The sequence below is a fragment of the Sorex fumeus genome, unplaced genomic scaffold, assembly GCF_029834395.1.
Source record: "Sorex fumeus unplaced genomic scaffold, SorFum_2.1 ptg000046l, whole genome shotgun sequence".
Classification (NCBI taxonomy): Eukaryota; Metazoa; Chordata; class Mammalia; order Eulipotyphla; family Soricidae; genus Sorex; species Sorex fumeus.
Genome location: NW_026606103.1, coordinates 9,234,464 through 9,250,787, shown reverse-complemented (window position 1 = coordinate 9,250,787; position 16,324 = coordinate 9,234,464). Strand labels below are relative to the sequence as shown.

At 40.8% G+C, this 16,324-nt stretch overlaps 1 protein-coding gene across 4 annotated transcripts in view; it reads right to left on the bottom strand.

Annotated features, from left to right (window-relative positions):
* Positions 1-1,964: 1,964 nt before the first annotated feature.
* TUT7 (terminal uridylyl transferase 7) overlaps positions 1,965-16,324 on the bottom strand; it is a 72,876-nt gene continuing 58,516 nt past the window's right edge. For all 4 annotated transcript variants that reach the window (XM_056122532.1, XM_056122535.1, XM_056122533.1 and 1 more), the window contains one exon: positions 1,965-2,935. In XM_056122532.1, coding sequence (XP_055978507.1) covers positions 2,868-2,935 — 68 coding nt within the window. In that variant the 3' untranslated portion in view covers positions 1,965-2,867. The remainder of the gene's footprint in view (positions 2,936-16,324) is intronic.

The following is a 16,324-nucleotide window of genomic DNA, read 5'->3' as shown; positions in this document are numbered from 1 at the left end:
TACAGTGGGGAAATGCCCAACACTAAACTTTTATTTCCTGTCAGGGTTCTAGATATTTTCAATGTTTTTCTATTGAGAACTTACTGTTCATTATTTTCTAGCAGGGCAGGTATGTACGGAAGAACCAAACCATCTGGGGGAAGGTTGCCATATTCAGCAGCAGATCCAGGCTCTAGTTAAGTCTGGAACTCCACTTTCTGAAGTGTATGCTTCTTGTCTCTTGCTCTCCAAATACAACTGCTTTCAAAGAATATAGTACATCTTGTTTTATGAGGACTAAATGTTAGATTTTCAAAACATTTTACCATACCTTGAACCCTATTGAGTTACCTACCCAGGATTTTTTCCACTAGGGAAAGATGTTAATAGAAGCATTTGTGAAACACATTTAGAGGAATAAACTGAAGTTATCTCAGTACATTTTAATGAGATCGCTAAGTGTACACGCTAGTGATGTTCATTGAGCAAGGAATTAAAAAGTGTAAAATGGGGCTGTAAACAAGATTTCATTTTTGTTTTAAGAGGAAGAAAAGCGAACCCTGGCAGTGGGGCATTTGTGAAGTCTGTTAAAAAACAGGCCAGCTGTACCTGCAAGATAGCTCTGGGCTGCGAACTAGACTCAGCATGGCACAGACAGATCAGACATATGCACTCGTGTGTCCTAGCTGGGGCAGAAAGGGAGATATTAACTGGTATCTAAAAGGTGGGAGCAGAAAGCTGAGGGCATCCATCCTCTATGTCTGCTAGTAAATGATGGTCCTAGTCCTAGTGTGAGGCCCTGAAAAAGCCCCAATACCTTGGGCAGAATCTAGTACAGAAAGCAGAAGAATGTGTAGTTTTAACATCCTTGAAAGGTACAAAGAAACAAGGTTTCTATAAAAAGACATTAAGAATTGCAGGTGGTGCAAGTTCAAGGAAATTTTAAGTGCAAGGACAAGATTTATATTAGAAACAGCAAAACAGCTCAATGACACTAAAAGTCAATCATCTGGAGGTTTTTTCTAGCAGTAAAGAAAAAAATGATACAAAACATTAAGAAAAGATGAAACTTTTTTTGAGAGGAGTCTGGCAGTGTTCAGGGGCTATTCTTGGTTCTGTGCTAAGAAGTGCTTGGGAGGAATGCATGTGGTGCTGGGATTTAGACAGGATGGTCTCATGCAAGGCAGGAGCTTTAACCCTTCTTAACCTTTTTACTGTCTTCTCTGGTAGAACTCTTTTTTTTTTTTTTGTAGTCCATCCTTTCTCCCCTGGAATATTTCAAATTAAAACAAAAATCTTAGGTAGATTCACTTTTGTTTCAAACAAGATATGAATGCTCTAAGGATAAATAAACGTAGACGCATGCTAAGCAGAGGGACCAGAGCGGTAGTACAGTAGGACAAACGTTTGCCTTGCATGCGGCCAAACTGGGTTTGATCCCTGGCATTCCATATGGTCCCCTGAGCACCGTGAGGAGTGATCCTTGACTGCAGAGTCAGGAGTAACCCCTGAGCACCACAAAGTGTGGTACAAAAACAAACAAAATAAACATGTAAGCGGAAAAATTTGTTTCTACAAGGAACAAAAATTAGGTTGTCTTCAGAAATAAAATAGTACTAAACAGAACCATATTAATGGGTTTTCCAGGGAAAGTGGACCAAGGATTTGATGCTCAGTCAAGCTAAGCATTCAGAAATCAGAAGAGCAGCAGCTGAGGAAATATGGATACTCTGTGTTATTCACTCCGTAATTTCTAGCAGAGTGCTGAGCTTTCTCTTACCAGGAATCTCCTACCTGGACATGCTTCCTCAGCAGGCTCCTTTCGCACCCCCTTGCCTGCTGCCCTCCCGGACCCACAGTGCTCTGTGTGAATACCCACCAACAGCAGCCTGGCGCAGAGAGGAACTCATCTCTGCTGACTGCCCTTCCTCTCCCATCTTGCTTACCCACAAACTTTAGGAAGTCACTAGAAAAAGTGGATAAAATTACAGGTTGAAATTTTGATTTTATTTCAAAATGATAAATATAGGCATAGTTCTGATCATTTGCAGGGCTTGTGAGATTGGAGCAACAGTTCCATCAGGATTCCAGTCAGACCCAAAATGACTCCAACCACACTTGTGATGGGCTGAGATGCCTCTTTAATCTTCAGGGATTTCATAAAAGTTCTCCACCCTAATTTCTGAATATCATAAAAAGTAAAAAGCTTTTATTTTGCCATTTTTCCTTTGAAAAGGTTATTTAGCAGCAAACAGGAATTCTTGTTTCCTTATTTCATTTTTAATGATAGTAGTTATAAGTCAATTTACTTAAAATTAGAGAGGGGAAAAACATAAGCCCCTCTGTGGAATTAGTCATCCACAGAAGGCTCACATAAATAGGTATTCATGTTCATATCACCACCTCTACAGATATCAACAAAATAAAGTCCATAAATTGTAAATACAGTAGTAGCAGTTCATACATATCTGATATGTTTTCACATGAGATCTCAGTAACCACAATAAATATAATTTCCCCTCTTCAAAACAAAAAAGGGATTTATATGGGAGACAAGGTTGATTTGATTGGGGTTTATCAGCACACCATTTTTAGTGTGCTTTAAAACAAAAGCCATAAAACTATATTCATTGAATACTGGCCCATAGTTGCATTTTTAAAAAAATCTGGCTCAAATACATACACCATGGCTTTCTATTCTCTGGAATCTGGTAGATAAGACTATATTGAAAATTTTCTCCTTATTAATCAATTTCATTAAGTTAAAAAAATCTGACATTTCCCTTTAATGTTAATTGATCTATGCTGCTGTGTCCAGTGAAATGAACCTAATTTTCCAAGTGAATAGGACGCCTACGTGGCCACTTGGAGTGCTGTATTTCCTCCCCTCATGATTCCTGCGGGGTCCTCTTCGCTGAGGCTTTTCCCTGAGTCATATATTTACTGGAAAGACTACCTAGAGGAAGGGAAAAAACAGAACCCAGTGTAAATAAACAAGCCCCGTTTTATCAAAAAAGCCTTAAAATTCTATTATTGATCATAAGGTATGTTTCATACTGAAATTGGTCACATGATGTGAATCAAATAATCAGGCTAGCTATAAAGATGTATATATGGAACGTATTACATTACTAAACATAAGCCTAGCCGGAATTCCTCTGGAATGCCAACAAGCTGGTGGAGTGAGACATTTCACTCCATCTGCACGTGCACGTTCACTGTGTCAAGGCAGAGAGACAAGGGGACTTTCCAAGGTCTCTCTCTCTCTCTCTTCTTTTTTGGGTCACACCCAGAGATGCACAGGGGTTACTCCTGGCTCTGCACTCAGGAATTACCCATGGCGGTGCTCAGGGGACCATATGGGATGCTGGGAATTGAATCTGGGTCAGCTGCCTGCAAATGCCCTACCTGCTGTGCTATTGCTCCAGTCCCCCCAAGGTCTCTTTTGCAGCCAAACAGAGTAGACTGCACAGAATTCTTTGGTCATAATTAATTATCTTGGCTCATTATTTTGCATACATGAAACTATGAATGATGACAATGGCAACAACTTCATATAAACAAGAAATACATTTAAATGAGAATTATGAAACCAAACTACAGAACAGTTAATAGATTTGTCTAAATAGATCAAAGAAATAAAATGTCACATATTTTGAAGTGATTATGTGTAAGAAAGTGTATATAAACTTCTAAAAAAACACTCATAGAAACCTTGTAATAATCTAAAAATGCAAACAAGTCAACGTTCAAAACTTGTAACATGATTATATATTATGACACAGGTAACATATGCATAAAGATAGTCAAAAGGTTATAAAACCTTAATAAAATTTTCATAAAAATTTAAAACAAATTACAGCTTTCACCAATCATATTTAATGCCTCATGTTCCTTACCTATAAAATGACAAGAGTACCTAGTCCACTGGAGCTTACATGCCCCTATAAAGATACCTGGAGGGCAACTGGACTGGGAACTAGCATACAGAATGTACTCAAGAATTACTCAATACATGGTCAATGAACTATGACTATTATTGTACTGTAAGAAAACAGGAAGACTTGACTCCCAACACATATTAATAGTTTTAATAGCCTAGACTGAAGGATAATTTTCTTCATCTTTCTAAATATATTAAGCAAAAATCTTTATGGGGCACCCCCCGAGTTGCTGGGGTTGGGGAAATCACAGCAATGCTCAGGCCCCAGTTTGGTCTCAGGAATCCATGGTGCTCGTGGGCCACCCCGAGCACGGTGGCAGATTCCCAGTGGAAGAGGAGCAGTACCAGTCAGGGTGAAACCAAGTACTCTATATGGTATTTCCACCACGGAATGCCTGTTGGTTTGTAGATACACATCTTTGATCTGAACTACTTAAGTTTAGAGAGTAGGATTTTCATTAAAGGGGCAAAGTTCAGATCCCTACCTCATATTGACACAGCATCTAGATAGAATAAATAAACTATACTAAGGAAGATAATTTGGAATGTAAACAATAAAGGAGCAGTATTCAGAATAAAAAGTCCTAAAAAATTAGTCAGGAAATGATAATAGGAAAATGTACAACTGATTTGGAGAGGCAATTCACAAAAGAACTGTCAAATGTCCACAAAGCATATAAATAACTGCTTAGCATCACCAGAATCAATGAAACATATTAAAATAAAAATATTTTTCACTATCAGATAAAAAAAAATTCTGATGAGAATGGTTAACTGCTTCAGAGAGTATGGGGTAAACTGAAACTGAAATGCACATATGACGGCTCATCAATCTGTCCAGTTCTAGGTAAAGACCCGAAGTATCTCTGTACATGATCGAGACACGGGGATGCTGACATGCTGTGTGCCCAAGTGACAGGGAACAGATACCTCAATACCTTCTATCCATATTACAGAATATTACAAGAAAGTTTAAAAAATACAGAATTTTTTTTATTTCTGTAAACTTCCCAATTATGTTGTTCAGCAGCTATAAAAAGCAGGTATTAGTACATACATTCTAATGATATAGTTCTGGATATAGCCTAAGTTAAAACAGTCATTGGTGTTACTATGTAAAAGTTCAAAAGAAAAATGGCAAGGATACCAGAACTATTTTTCAGATATTCACCAGAGTATTTATCAGATACTCAGGGGTGGAAGGTACACAACAAAATGAATCTGGGGATAAGCCAAAGGGCACTTTTACTATTTTAGTGGTCTTTGATTTAAAAAGATTAAAAAAGAAAATGTGGAAACAAAATGATGATTCTCTAGTAGATATATTTGTATATTTTTATTTTCACCAAAATGTTAATAAATCTTTTTTCTAAGAATACGAATAGTCTTATCACTATTACCACTAAAGCATGTAGTTTTCTTTCTATACATAAAATTCTATCATACCTTCAGAAACAGCTATAAAAAAGTTGCAAGTAAAGGATAAAAAGTATTATAAATAAAATATGAATTGATGAAACTGGTGGGGAAATGAGAAAAATTTTAAAGCTAAGCCTGACCTGACACAATCTAAAAGTTGGCTAGAGCAAATGACTAAAACAAGCAAACAGATGTCTGTATCACAAACTAAACATAGTAAGGTTGACAGGTAAATCCCACAAGGATGTTGGTAGGAGAGGAAGTTAGACAATTGATGGAGATAAGTGAATTTCTGTGTAGAAAGATCTAAAAATGATGATTAATGAATAAACAGAAAAGCATACATATGAAGAAAAACAAATGAAAACGTGGGTAAAACAATGTGAACAGAAATGGCCTAAAACACAATCCAAATGAAGTACAGATTTGGTAAACAAGTTGTGATGAGTCCCTGGGAGGTCACCAACCAAAATTTGGCATTGCTGGCACATGAATCGGGGATGAAGAGTGCTCAGTGGACTGAGTGTCCCGACTGCATATAGGAGACATGGGTTCCGTCCCTGGCACCACATGGAGCCGCCCAACACTAGCCACTGAGCACTTCCAGGGGGGCACAGCAGACAAAACAAGAAATGCATACAGTTCAATTTGTCATCTTCATAACACTGGGAGTTCTCCTAAGGAAAACACTAGATCAAGCATGCAAATATTTCTTATAGCGTTTAACAGAAGCAGTGATCTTCAAACTTGGGTCAAATTGGTCACACCTCAGAACTATTATGAAAAGGAATATTTTCATAACAATTTCCTAGGGAAGGGAAGAAAAAAAGACCCAGGAAGGTGTGACTGCAGCTCCTCAACCATTAGACAGAAATTCTGAGAATGCCTGTCTGTAGGCAAGGTAGGCTTTAAAAATTTTGGTGAAGGGGCTGAAGCAATAATACAACAGGGCACTTGCCTTACACAGTGCCAACTTGGGTTGACCCCTAGCACCATACATTGTCTCCTGAGCCCCAAAGGAGTCATTTCTGAGTGAAGAGCCAGGAGTAACTCCTGAGGACTGCCAGTTGTGGCCCAGAAACAAAAAAATCTGCTCAAGGAAGACTGCATAAGTACACTGCATAAGTAAAAAAAGGTATCTACAAAGCTCTAAAAGCATTTCCACTGAAAGAAACTTTAAACCCAAGGGTTAAAGTGGAACAAAGAGACAGTAGTTTTTTTTTTTTTTTTTAAAAAAAGCATTCTTGGGGACTGGAGCAATAGCACAGCGGGTAGGGCATTTGCCTTGCACGCGGCCGACCCAGGTTCGATTTCCAGCATCCCATATGGTCCCCCGAGCACCGCCAGGAGTGATTCCTAAGTGCAAAGCCAGGAGTAACCCCTGAGTATCGCCGGGTGTGACTCAAAAAAAAAAAAAGCATTCTTTGCAAAAAATGGGAGAATTAAAGAACAGAAGATATTTGATATTTTTGTATTGAGTAAGAGTAAATTTTGTATAAGAATATGACTATGGCTCTGCAATATCCACATACCCTTGTTTAAGATCTCTACTGTACATTTATCCTCTAAGAAGAGATAAATTACAGAAGAGTTGGACATTTTCTGTTAACTACAGTAACAAAGGTAGCAATTGATATGTGCGAGATGCAATGTTTAGGGTTTCAGGTATATAAAATGAAAGTGTCAACCCAATTTTACTGACAAGGAAACTGAGAAACTGTAGAAAGATTCAGTAACTTAACATAGCTGAACCACTAGTAAATGGCTGGGCGGGATATCTGATTAGAAAATTATAATCTTGACCATTAGTTTTCCTGATCACTTGGTCATCACTATTCCTTCAAAGATCAATAAAACTTACTGAGTATCTTAAGCCTGTGTTTGTTGTATGGGGGAGGTGCCACTGAAGTGCAAATCTACCCATAGCTGACCCTTGAATAATAAGAGGGTTCAAAATCTGCCTGTAACTCCTGACAAGAAAACTGAGGTGTAAAATCTAAACTATAGTTGTTCCCTTGATTTCTGTGCATATGTGTGGGAAGCTTGTCTTCAGAAACCCACGGGCAGGCCTCCGGCCTGGTGTACCCAGCAATGCAACCCAGACAACTGCAAGACCCCCCGCTTCTGCGCTAAGGTATCCCCTCACCCCTCTCCCCCCGAGCACCCAGGCCAGAGGGGATCCTGGCAAGTTTTAGGACTGCGCCACAAGTGGGACTTTAATCCTGCACAGGCCACAACGATGCCCACTTCCCACAGGTACAGCAGGGATGGCGGGCGTGGCCTCTGGGGTGGCAGCCACTATGCAGTGGCAGTTATTTCCTCCTTTCCCAGTGCTCTGAACTCACATCTCAATCTTCATTACCTAATTCTAAGGAGGACAGCTTGGCTATCCCAAACACATTACACCTATTTCAATCTCAGCAAAGTAACAGTGAACACAAGAATCTCAACAAGCCGAATATAAAAGAACACGTGCCCTGAAGCTGCACTAGAAGCCTCATATAAGTCACAGAGGAGCACCAGAGGAAGTCAGTATTCTAGAAGGGGAAAAAGATGATCACCATGGACCGAACTCATCCAGAATCCTTTCTCGCAGGGAGAGGGAGACACTGATAATGAACTGGAGGGTCCCACCTCCATACTACCACAGCAACATGAAGAAACAGCGCAAATCCCCACCACAAGGAGAGGATCAAGAAATAAGCCCAGATGCCCAAACAGGGAATACCCACAAATAAATTCTCTCCGATCAAGAATTCAGAGATAAAATGATGAAGATGTTCAATAAGTTCAAAGAAACAGTGGAACAAGCATCCAATACATTAAGGAGGACATGAAAGAAATAGTGGAACAGGCAGCTGAGAAAATACAGGAAGAAATGAGAGCAGAAATAAGAAAGCAACAAATAGAAGTGTCACTAATAAAGAATTTAAAGGATTTGGTCAATGAAATTAAAAACTCAATGACTGCCCTCAACAGTAGAATGGCTACCGCCGAAGACAGAATCAGTAACCTTGAAGATGAACGCAGAAAGCTTACAGGAAACAACATACAATGGGAAAAATCTATGAGGCAACCCTAATGAAGTAGCAACATTTAAAGGCATTATCGCTGAGAAGTTCCCAGAACTGGAGAATGCAGGCATCCAGACCCAAGGAGCCCAAAGGGTACCAACTAAAAGAGACCCTAATAAAAAGAATTCAAGGGGCTGGAGCGATAGCACAGCAGGTAGGGTGTTTGCCTTGCTTTGCACGTGGCTGATCAGGGTTCAATTCCCAGCATCACATATGGTCCCTTGAGCACCGCCTGGAGTAATTCCTGAGTGCAGAGCCAGGAGTAACCCCTGTGCATTGCCAGTGTGACCCTAAAAGCAAAAAAAAAAAAGAATTCAAGACACATGAATGGATACCACGGGTAGAGAGACAATACTGCAAGTAGAAAGATCAAAGAAGGAAATCAAATACAAAGAAGCACCCCTTAGATTTACAGCAGACTTATCAGAGGAAACCCTTCAAGCACAAAGACAATGGTGGGATAAAGTGGAAAAAACTCAATGAAATGAATGCCTCTCACTGAAACTTGAAGGAATGATACAATAGTTCATGGATAAACAACAGCTCAGGAACTTCATGTACTCAAAACCAACTTTAAAAGAAGGACTAAAGGGGCTACTGTTAACACAAGACAAACCCCTATAAGCACAACAAAACTCTACAGAAAGATGGCACAAAACCCCATGACAATAATCTCTCTCAATGTCAATGGTCTAAATGAACCAATTAAGAGACAGAGTGGCAATATAGATTAAAAAACTGAATCCAACATTCTGCTGCCTACAAGAAACACATCTGAACAGTCAGAGCAAAAATGACTCAAAACTCAAAGGATGGAAAACAATCCTTCAAGCAAATAACTCCCTCAAAAAAGCCGGAGTGGCCATACTAGTATCCAACAATAGATTTCAGGCCGAAGAAGATTAGAAAGGACAGCAAACGCTATTTTTTTAATAGTCAAGTGATATGTACATCAGGCGGAAATCACACTCCTAAACATATGCACCCAATGAGGGATCAGAAAAATACTTAAAACAACTGCTAATATACTTCAAGAAGGACATGGGTAACAACATGATAGTAGTCAGACTTCAACACCACGTTATCACCTCTTGATAGATTAACAATTTTAAAACTCAGCAAGGTAGTACTGGCTTTGAAGGAAAAAGTGGAAGAGAGGGCTAAAAGATGTATACAGGGCTTTCCAACACCCCCCACCCCCAAACTGAATACACATTCTTTTCCAGTCCACATGGAACATTTTCCAAGATAGACCATGTGCTGGGCCACAAAACATACCTCAATAGAATCAGAAAGATAGACATTGTATCAACTATATTTTCAGACCATGATACACTGACACTGAGAATCAAATCAAACACCTGGAATTAAATAACTCAATGTTGAACAATGAGTGGGTCAGGGAGGAAATCAAAGAAGAAATCAAAAGATACCTGGAAACAAATGAGAATGAAGATATGAGCTATCAGAACTTGTGGGACATAGCTAAAGCAGTGTTGAGGGGGAAATTTATAGCTCTGCAAGCACTTCTCAGGAAGGAAGGAAGTGCCCACATAAATAACTTGATTTCACAGCTCAAGATCTTAGAAAAGGTCCAACAAAAGGAGCCCAAACCAGGCAGGAGGAAAGAAATTAAAAAAAAAGCTAATATTAATGACATGAGAATCCAAAAAACAATCCGAGAGATCAATGAAACCAAGAACTGGTTCTTTAAGAAAATAAACAAGATTCATAAACCACTAGCAAGACTCACAAAGAAAGAGAGAGAACCCTAATAAACCGAATCAGAAATGAAAAGGGAGGGAAATCACAACAGATACCACAGAAATTCAAAAGATCATCAAAGATTACTTAGAAAGTCTGTGTGCCACGAAACAAGAGAACCTAGTAGATACGGATAAATTCCTGGATTCCTATAATCTCCCAAGGCCAAGCCAAGAAGATTTGTAATACCAGAATATACCTATCACTATCAAGGAAATTAACAGTAATCAAGTCTTCACAAAAACAAAAGCCCAGGTCCAGATGGATTCACTACTGAATTCTTCCAAATATTTAAAGAGGACCTATTCCATGTCCCTTTCAAGTTTTTCTAGCACATGGAAGAAACAGAAACTCTAAAACAGATTCCATGAGGCATGTATCACCCTAATACCAAAAGCAAACAGAGACACCACAAAAAAAGAAAATTACAGGCCAATATCCCTGATGAACATGGACATGAACATCCTCAACAAAAATATTAGCAAACAGAATCCAACAACTCATCAATAAAGATCATATACCACGATCAAGTGGGATTCATCCCGGGGATGCAAGGATGTGCTGGCAAAACTGGAAAGCTACATGCAAAAAAATGGGCTCAGACATCTACCTAACACCATGTACAAAAGTCAGATCAAAATGGATTAAAGACCTCAACATCAGACCAGAATCCATAAGATACACTGAAGACAAGATCGGCAAAACCCTCCACGACATTGAAGTTAATGGTATCTTCAAAATTGACACGCCACTAGTCAAGCAAGTGAAAACAGAGATAAATAGAGAAAAAAAAAAACAAACAAACTATGAAGCTTCTGTACCTCAAAAGAAACAGTGACCAAAATACAAAGACAGTCTACAGAATGGGAAAGGATATTCAGCAAATACCCATCCGATAAGGGGTTGATATCAAGGATATACAAGGCACTGGTCAAACTCCACAAGAAGAAAACATCCAACCCCATCAAAAAATGGGGCGATGAAATGAATAGAAACTTTCTCAAAGAAGAAATCTGAATGGCAGAAAGGCACATGAGGAAATGCTCTACATCACTAATCATCAGGGAGATGCAGATAAAACAACAATGAGATACCATCTCACACCACAGAGACTGGCCCACATCCAAAAGAACAAAAAGAACCAGTGTTGGCGCAGTTGTGGGGAGAAAGAGACTCTCCTTCACTGCTGGTGGGAATGCCGACTGATTCGGCCCTTTTGGAAAACAGTATGGATGATCCTCAAAAAAAAAAAAAAAAATTTAGAAATTGAGCTCCCATTTGACCCAGCAATACCACTCCTGGGAATACATACTGGACAGGCAAAAAGTACAGTCAAAATGACATCTGCACTTGTATGTTCATTGCTGCACTGTTTACAATAGCCAAAATTTGGAAAAAACCCGAGTGCCCTAGAACAGATGACTGGTTAAAGAAACTTCCGTACATCTACACAATGAAATACTATGCAGCTGTTAGAAAAGATGAAGTGATAAAATTTACAAACTAGTGGTCATTGGAAAGTATCATGCTAAGTGAAATGAGTCAGGAAGAGAGGGGCAGACATAGAAAGGTTGCACTCATCTGTGGAATATAAAGTAACACAATGGGAGACTAACACCCAAGAACAGTTGAGGTAAGTATCAGAAGGTTTGCTTCATGGCTTGGAAGCTGGCAGCACATGCTGGGGGAAAAGGCAGCTTAGATAGAGAAGGTAACACCAAGGAAAGGGAACAGCACACTTGGGATGGGAGATGCGTGGTGAAAGTAGACCAAGCATGATGGCCACTCAATACCTCTATTGCAAACTACAACACCCTAAAGGAAAGAGAAGGGAATGCCCTGCCACAGAGGCGGGGTGGGTGGCGTGGGTGGGAGGGTTACTGGGATCATTGGTGGTGGAGAATGGGCACTGGTGGAGGGATGGGTACTCGATCATTATATAACTGAAACCCAAGCACGAAAGTTTGTAAGTCTACAACTGTACCTCATAATAAAAATTAAATTAAAAAAAAAAAAGAAGCTCCTAGAAAGAATAGACTTGTAAAGTCGCAGGCTATAAAATCGACACCCAAAAATTCATGACTTTCCTATATGCAAACAATAGAGAGAAGAAAGTGACATGAAAAAAGCAATCCCATTCACAATCATGCCTAAGAAAATCAAGTACCTCGGAATCAGCTTAACTAAGGACCTTAACTAATCAGTTTAATTAAGAACCTATACAAAGAAAACTACGAGACACTACTCTGCTTTTACTATGCTGATAGAAGCCTGGGTGTGGTGACCTCACTCCAGATCTGAAAGCTGAAAATGCCCAGGACAGGGGTTGTGTTAAGTGGAATTAGTAAATTATTCACTTCCATTTCAGTCAATACCAAGGCAATAATCTCAATTATATAAAAGTATAACTAGCCATTCATTTTGAAGTAGCCTGAAATTACTCAGCCTCCCCTTCCCAAAAGGGGACTGGTGTATATCATAGATGCAGGAGAGTCTTTGAGAAAACACCCTCTATTCTGTTAAATAAAAAATCACAGTATTATTTCTCATTCAGTTTGTCATACTTATTCATTTTACACACACATACACACACACACGCACACGCACACGCACACGCACACGCACACGCACACACACATTCTGGCATTCATTAAATAAATATACAGAAGGGGACCAGCACTCACTTCCTCTGGCACTTCTACCTGGGTCAAAGCCATCACAGTGTCCCCCTGAACTACAGTGGCACTACGTTGAACTTCCTCCCAGCACTCACAGTGAAAACAGGGTAAGATGTGTTTCACTCATTTGCTTAAAGTCCTCCAATAGCTGCCCATCTCACTTAATGACAGGAAAACCCATGACCAAGGCATGCAATTGGCCCTCACCTGCCCTTCCTAACCTGCCTTACTTGCACTGAGTTCAAGTCTGCCAGAGGACAAAAGCTATTGTAGTTCAGACACACCAGGCTAACCCCAATTTCCTTTTAACTCGTTCCTTTCATTTGTTTTTACGTTACTTTTTCAGAGAGGTTGGAGCGATAGCACAGCGGTAGGGCGTTTGCCTTACAAGCGGCCAACATGGCCGACCCGAGTTCGATTCCTCCGCCCCTCTCGGAGAGCCTGGCAAGCTACCGAGAGTATTCGATATGCCAGACACAGTAACAACAAAGTCTCCAATGGAGACGTTACTGGGCCCGCTCGAGCAAATCGACGATCAACGGGAGGGCCTTTACCTTTACCTTTTCAGAGAGGTTATTTTCATAGCCAACATTTTCTTTCCATCTTTTCATAAGGCTGGTGGCATGCAAAGCAAGTGACTAAACCCCTGTACTATCTCTCTGACCCAAGAGAGATTACTTCTTAGAACCCGTGACTGCCTAAAATACTGTTATTTATGTATCTGTTCTGATGGGAATGTAAAATAAACTGATAGAATGGGCTATGCTGGTCCACTGCTTTACTGATGGTGTGTAGAACAGAGCCTAACACCAAACTCAACTGGGCAAAGGGGGTGGTTAACAACAATTGATTAAAGAAACAAATAGAACAAATTTAAAAAAAAAAGCTGAGAGATGAGTGAAGTGTAAGCCAAAAATCATCATTTTTCCTTACTTTGGTCCAAGGCAAAGAATCTACAAAAGGAAAATACTGACCAGCTAGAAGTCAACACTGGAAGGAGTGGAAGCAACACTAAGGCTTCTACTTAAGCTTGGAGAAAAGAATCACCTAGAACATGTGAAAAAGTGAATAGACCAGTATAAGAGATCTCTGAAGAGCTGAGGTAGAAAATCAGACAGAGTCTGGGCAACTATCTTCTAAAAATTTTTTTGACTCTTCTACTCTTGGCCCTGCACTCAGGAATTCACCTGGTGGTGCTGAAGGGGCCATCGGGGATGAAGACTGGTCAGCCACAGGCAAGGCACATGTCCTGCCCACTGTACTACTGCTCCAGGCCCTATCTTTTGAAAAGTTACCAAAGTGATTCTGATGTCCAATTGCTATTAAAGTTCGCTTATTCAAAGAAAACACCTCCAAGGCACGTGGTCCCCTGTGTAGTAAATAAAAAATCACAGATTTGCTTTTTAAAAAACCCACATACCTGAGTGGGGACTCAAAAATACAGTTGTTTTTTGTTTCTTTTGTCTTCATGTAAAAACACTGCCTAAAAAAATGAAATAGACTAGTTTACAAAATTGGAAGGAATAGCATCTGAACAGGCTTAAAATTGTAACTGTATCCAAGGAGAGCTGAAATCAGGCTTGTGGGTGGCAGACCTTTGCAAGCTGGTGAAAAACAAATCCCTTATGCAGATCCCTGAATCATTCTGCCATCGTGTGCACAACAAGCTTCAGACCAGACTGAAAGCAGAGGAAGGCGCCAGGGAGGAGGCAGGCCTGAAGCTGCCCAGCACCTGTCTGGAATTAGACGGGTTTGGGCTTAGGTCTGAGGTAGGCCTTCCTACACAAGTGTGCCAGCTGGTCTCAAGATGGCTGGGTGAAGAAGGGAACCCAAATACACAACCTGACTCAGTCATGCCTGAGAAAGAAAGCGATGCATTCTGCCCCTGCTTGGAGCTGAGAGCAGCAACCCTTGGTCAAGTTTCTACTGGTATAAGAAATGCATTGTGCACCTGCTTGGAGCCAAGGGCAGCAGCCCTGGGTCTGCGTCTCCATAGGAAGGGTTTCTGTTGTATGACAGAAGTCCAAGCAAAATAGTGGACAGAAAATGGAACATATTTGAGAAATCAGAGGGAACACTGTAATTTTTAGACAGAAAACCCCCAATTAATTTTAACTGTAAAAGGAGAAAATTCATCATACCCTAGACCTACTCCTTACATCTTATTTTCATGATGATTACCCATAGTTTGCTGTGCAACTGTCACCACTACATAATCATTCACTAAACTCCATGCATCCTAATACAGCATCAAAGATGGTTCAGTAATAAGACTTGTAGAAAATACTGGCACAATGGCATGCCTGCATGTGCACCCCTACGCCGCCATCCCTCCCACAACCACATGCACACACCCCCAACACACAAACCCACCTATACACACCCAACATACCAATCTACCCATGCACACCCAACACTCAACCTCCCACGCACCCCCCCAACACACCAACCCACCCATGCACACCCAACACTCAATCCCCCATGCACCCAACACACCAACCCACTCAACCCCCCACACATCCCCAACACACCAACTAACCCACGTACACCCAACACTCAACCCCATATGCGCCCCCAACACACAAACCCACCCACGCACACCTACCAACACAACCCCCATGCATACCCCCTCACAAGAACATCCATGCATATACCCTACCACACATAAACGCCCCTCTTATCCACCCCCACACACCCACCCACACCCAGCCACGCACATCCACGCACACACCTTGTCCATGCATACATATACTACCATACGCACAAACCCACCCATGTACCCACATCACCCATCCACACAAATTTTTATTTCTATTTTAAAACTATTTATTTATTTTGCTTTTTGGGTCATACCTGGCGATGCTCAGGGGTTACTCCTGGCTCTGCACTCAGAAATCACCCCTGGCGGTACTTGGGGAACCATATAGGATGCTGGGAATCAAACCCGGGCTGGCCTTGTGCAAGGCAAACTCCCTACCCACTGTGCTATCGCTCCAGCCCCCACACATTTTAAAAAACTTCACGTGATGGTCATATCCCACTGTCCTACAAAACAAGAGGCATAATATCTTTGAAAATTATTCAGTGCAATACAAGGTACCAGGCTGAATGCACCTGGACTCCACCGTGAACAGACCCAGGCGGAGGAGAGTATGTCTCTCAGGCCTGCTGACTCAAAACTACACTGTGACAAGATCCAGGGACAGGAGAGTCTTTTGTCAGGTCCACTGACTCCAGCCTCCTAATGTACTGCTGCCGCCAAAGCTCCTAGAACCCTTGTTCAGCTACTCTAAAAGCTTCAAAGCCGCTACTACCTAGTAAGAAAAAACCCAGTAGACCTGGGAGCAGGGTATTCTGCCATCACTCTGTTGTAGGAAAGAGGAGCAAATGACAATAAAGTGCTTCATGCTATTAGTGCAAGTAAACACGGAGTTCCTTTGCAGGACAGTTTCACAAAAATATTTTGG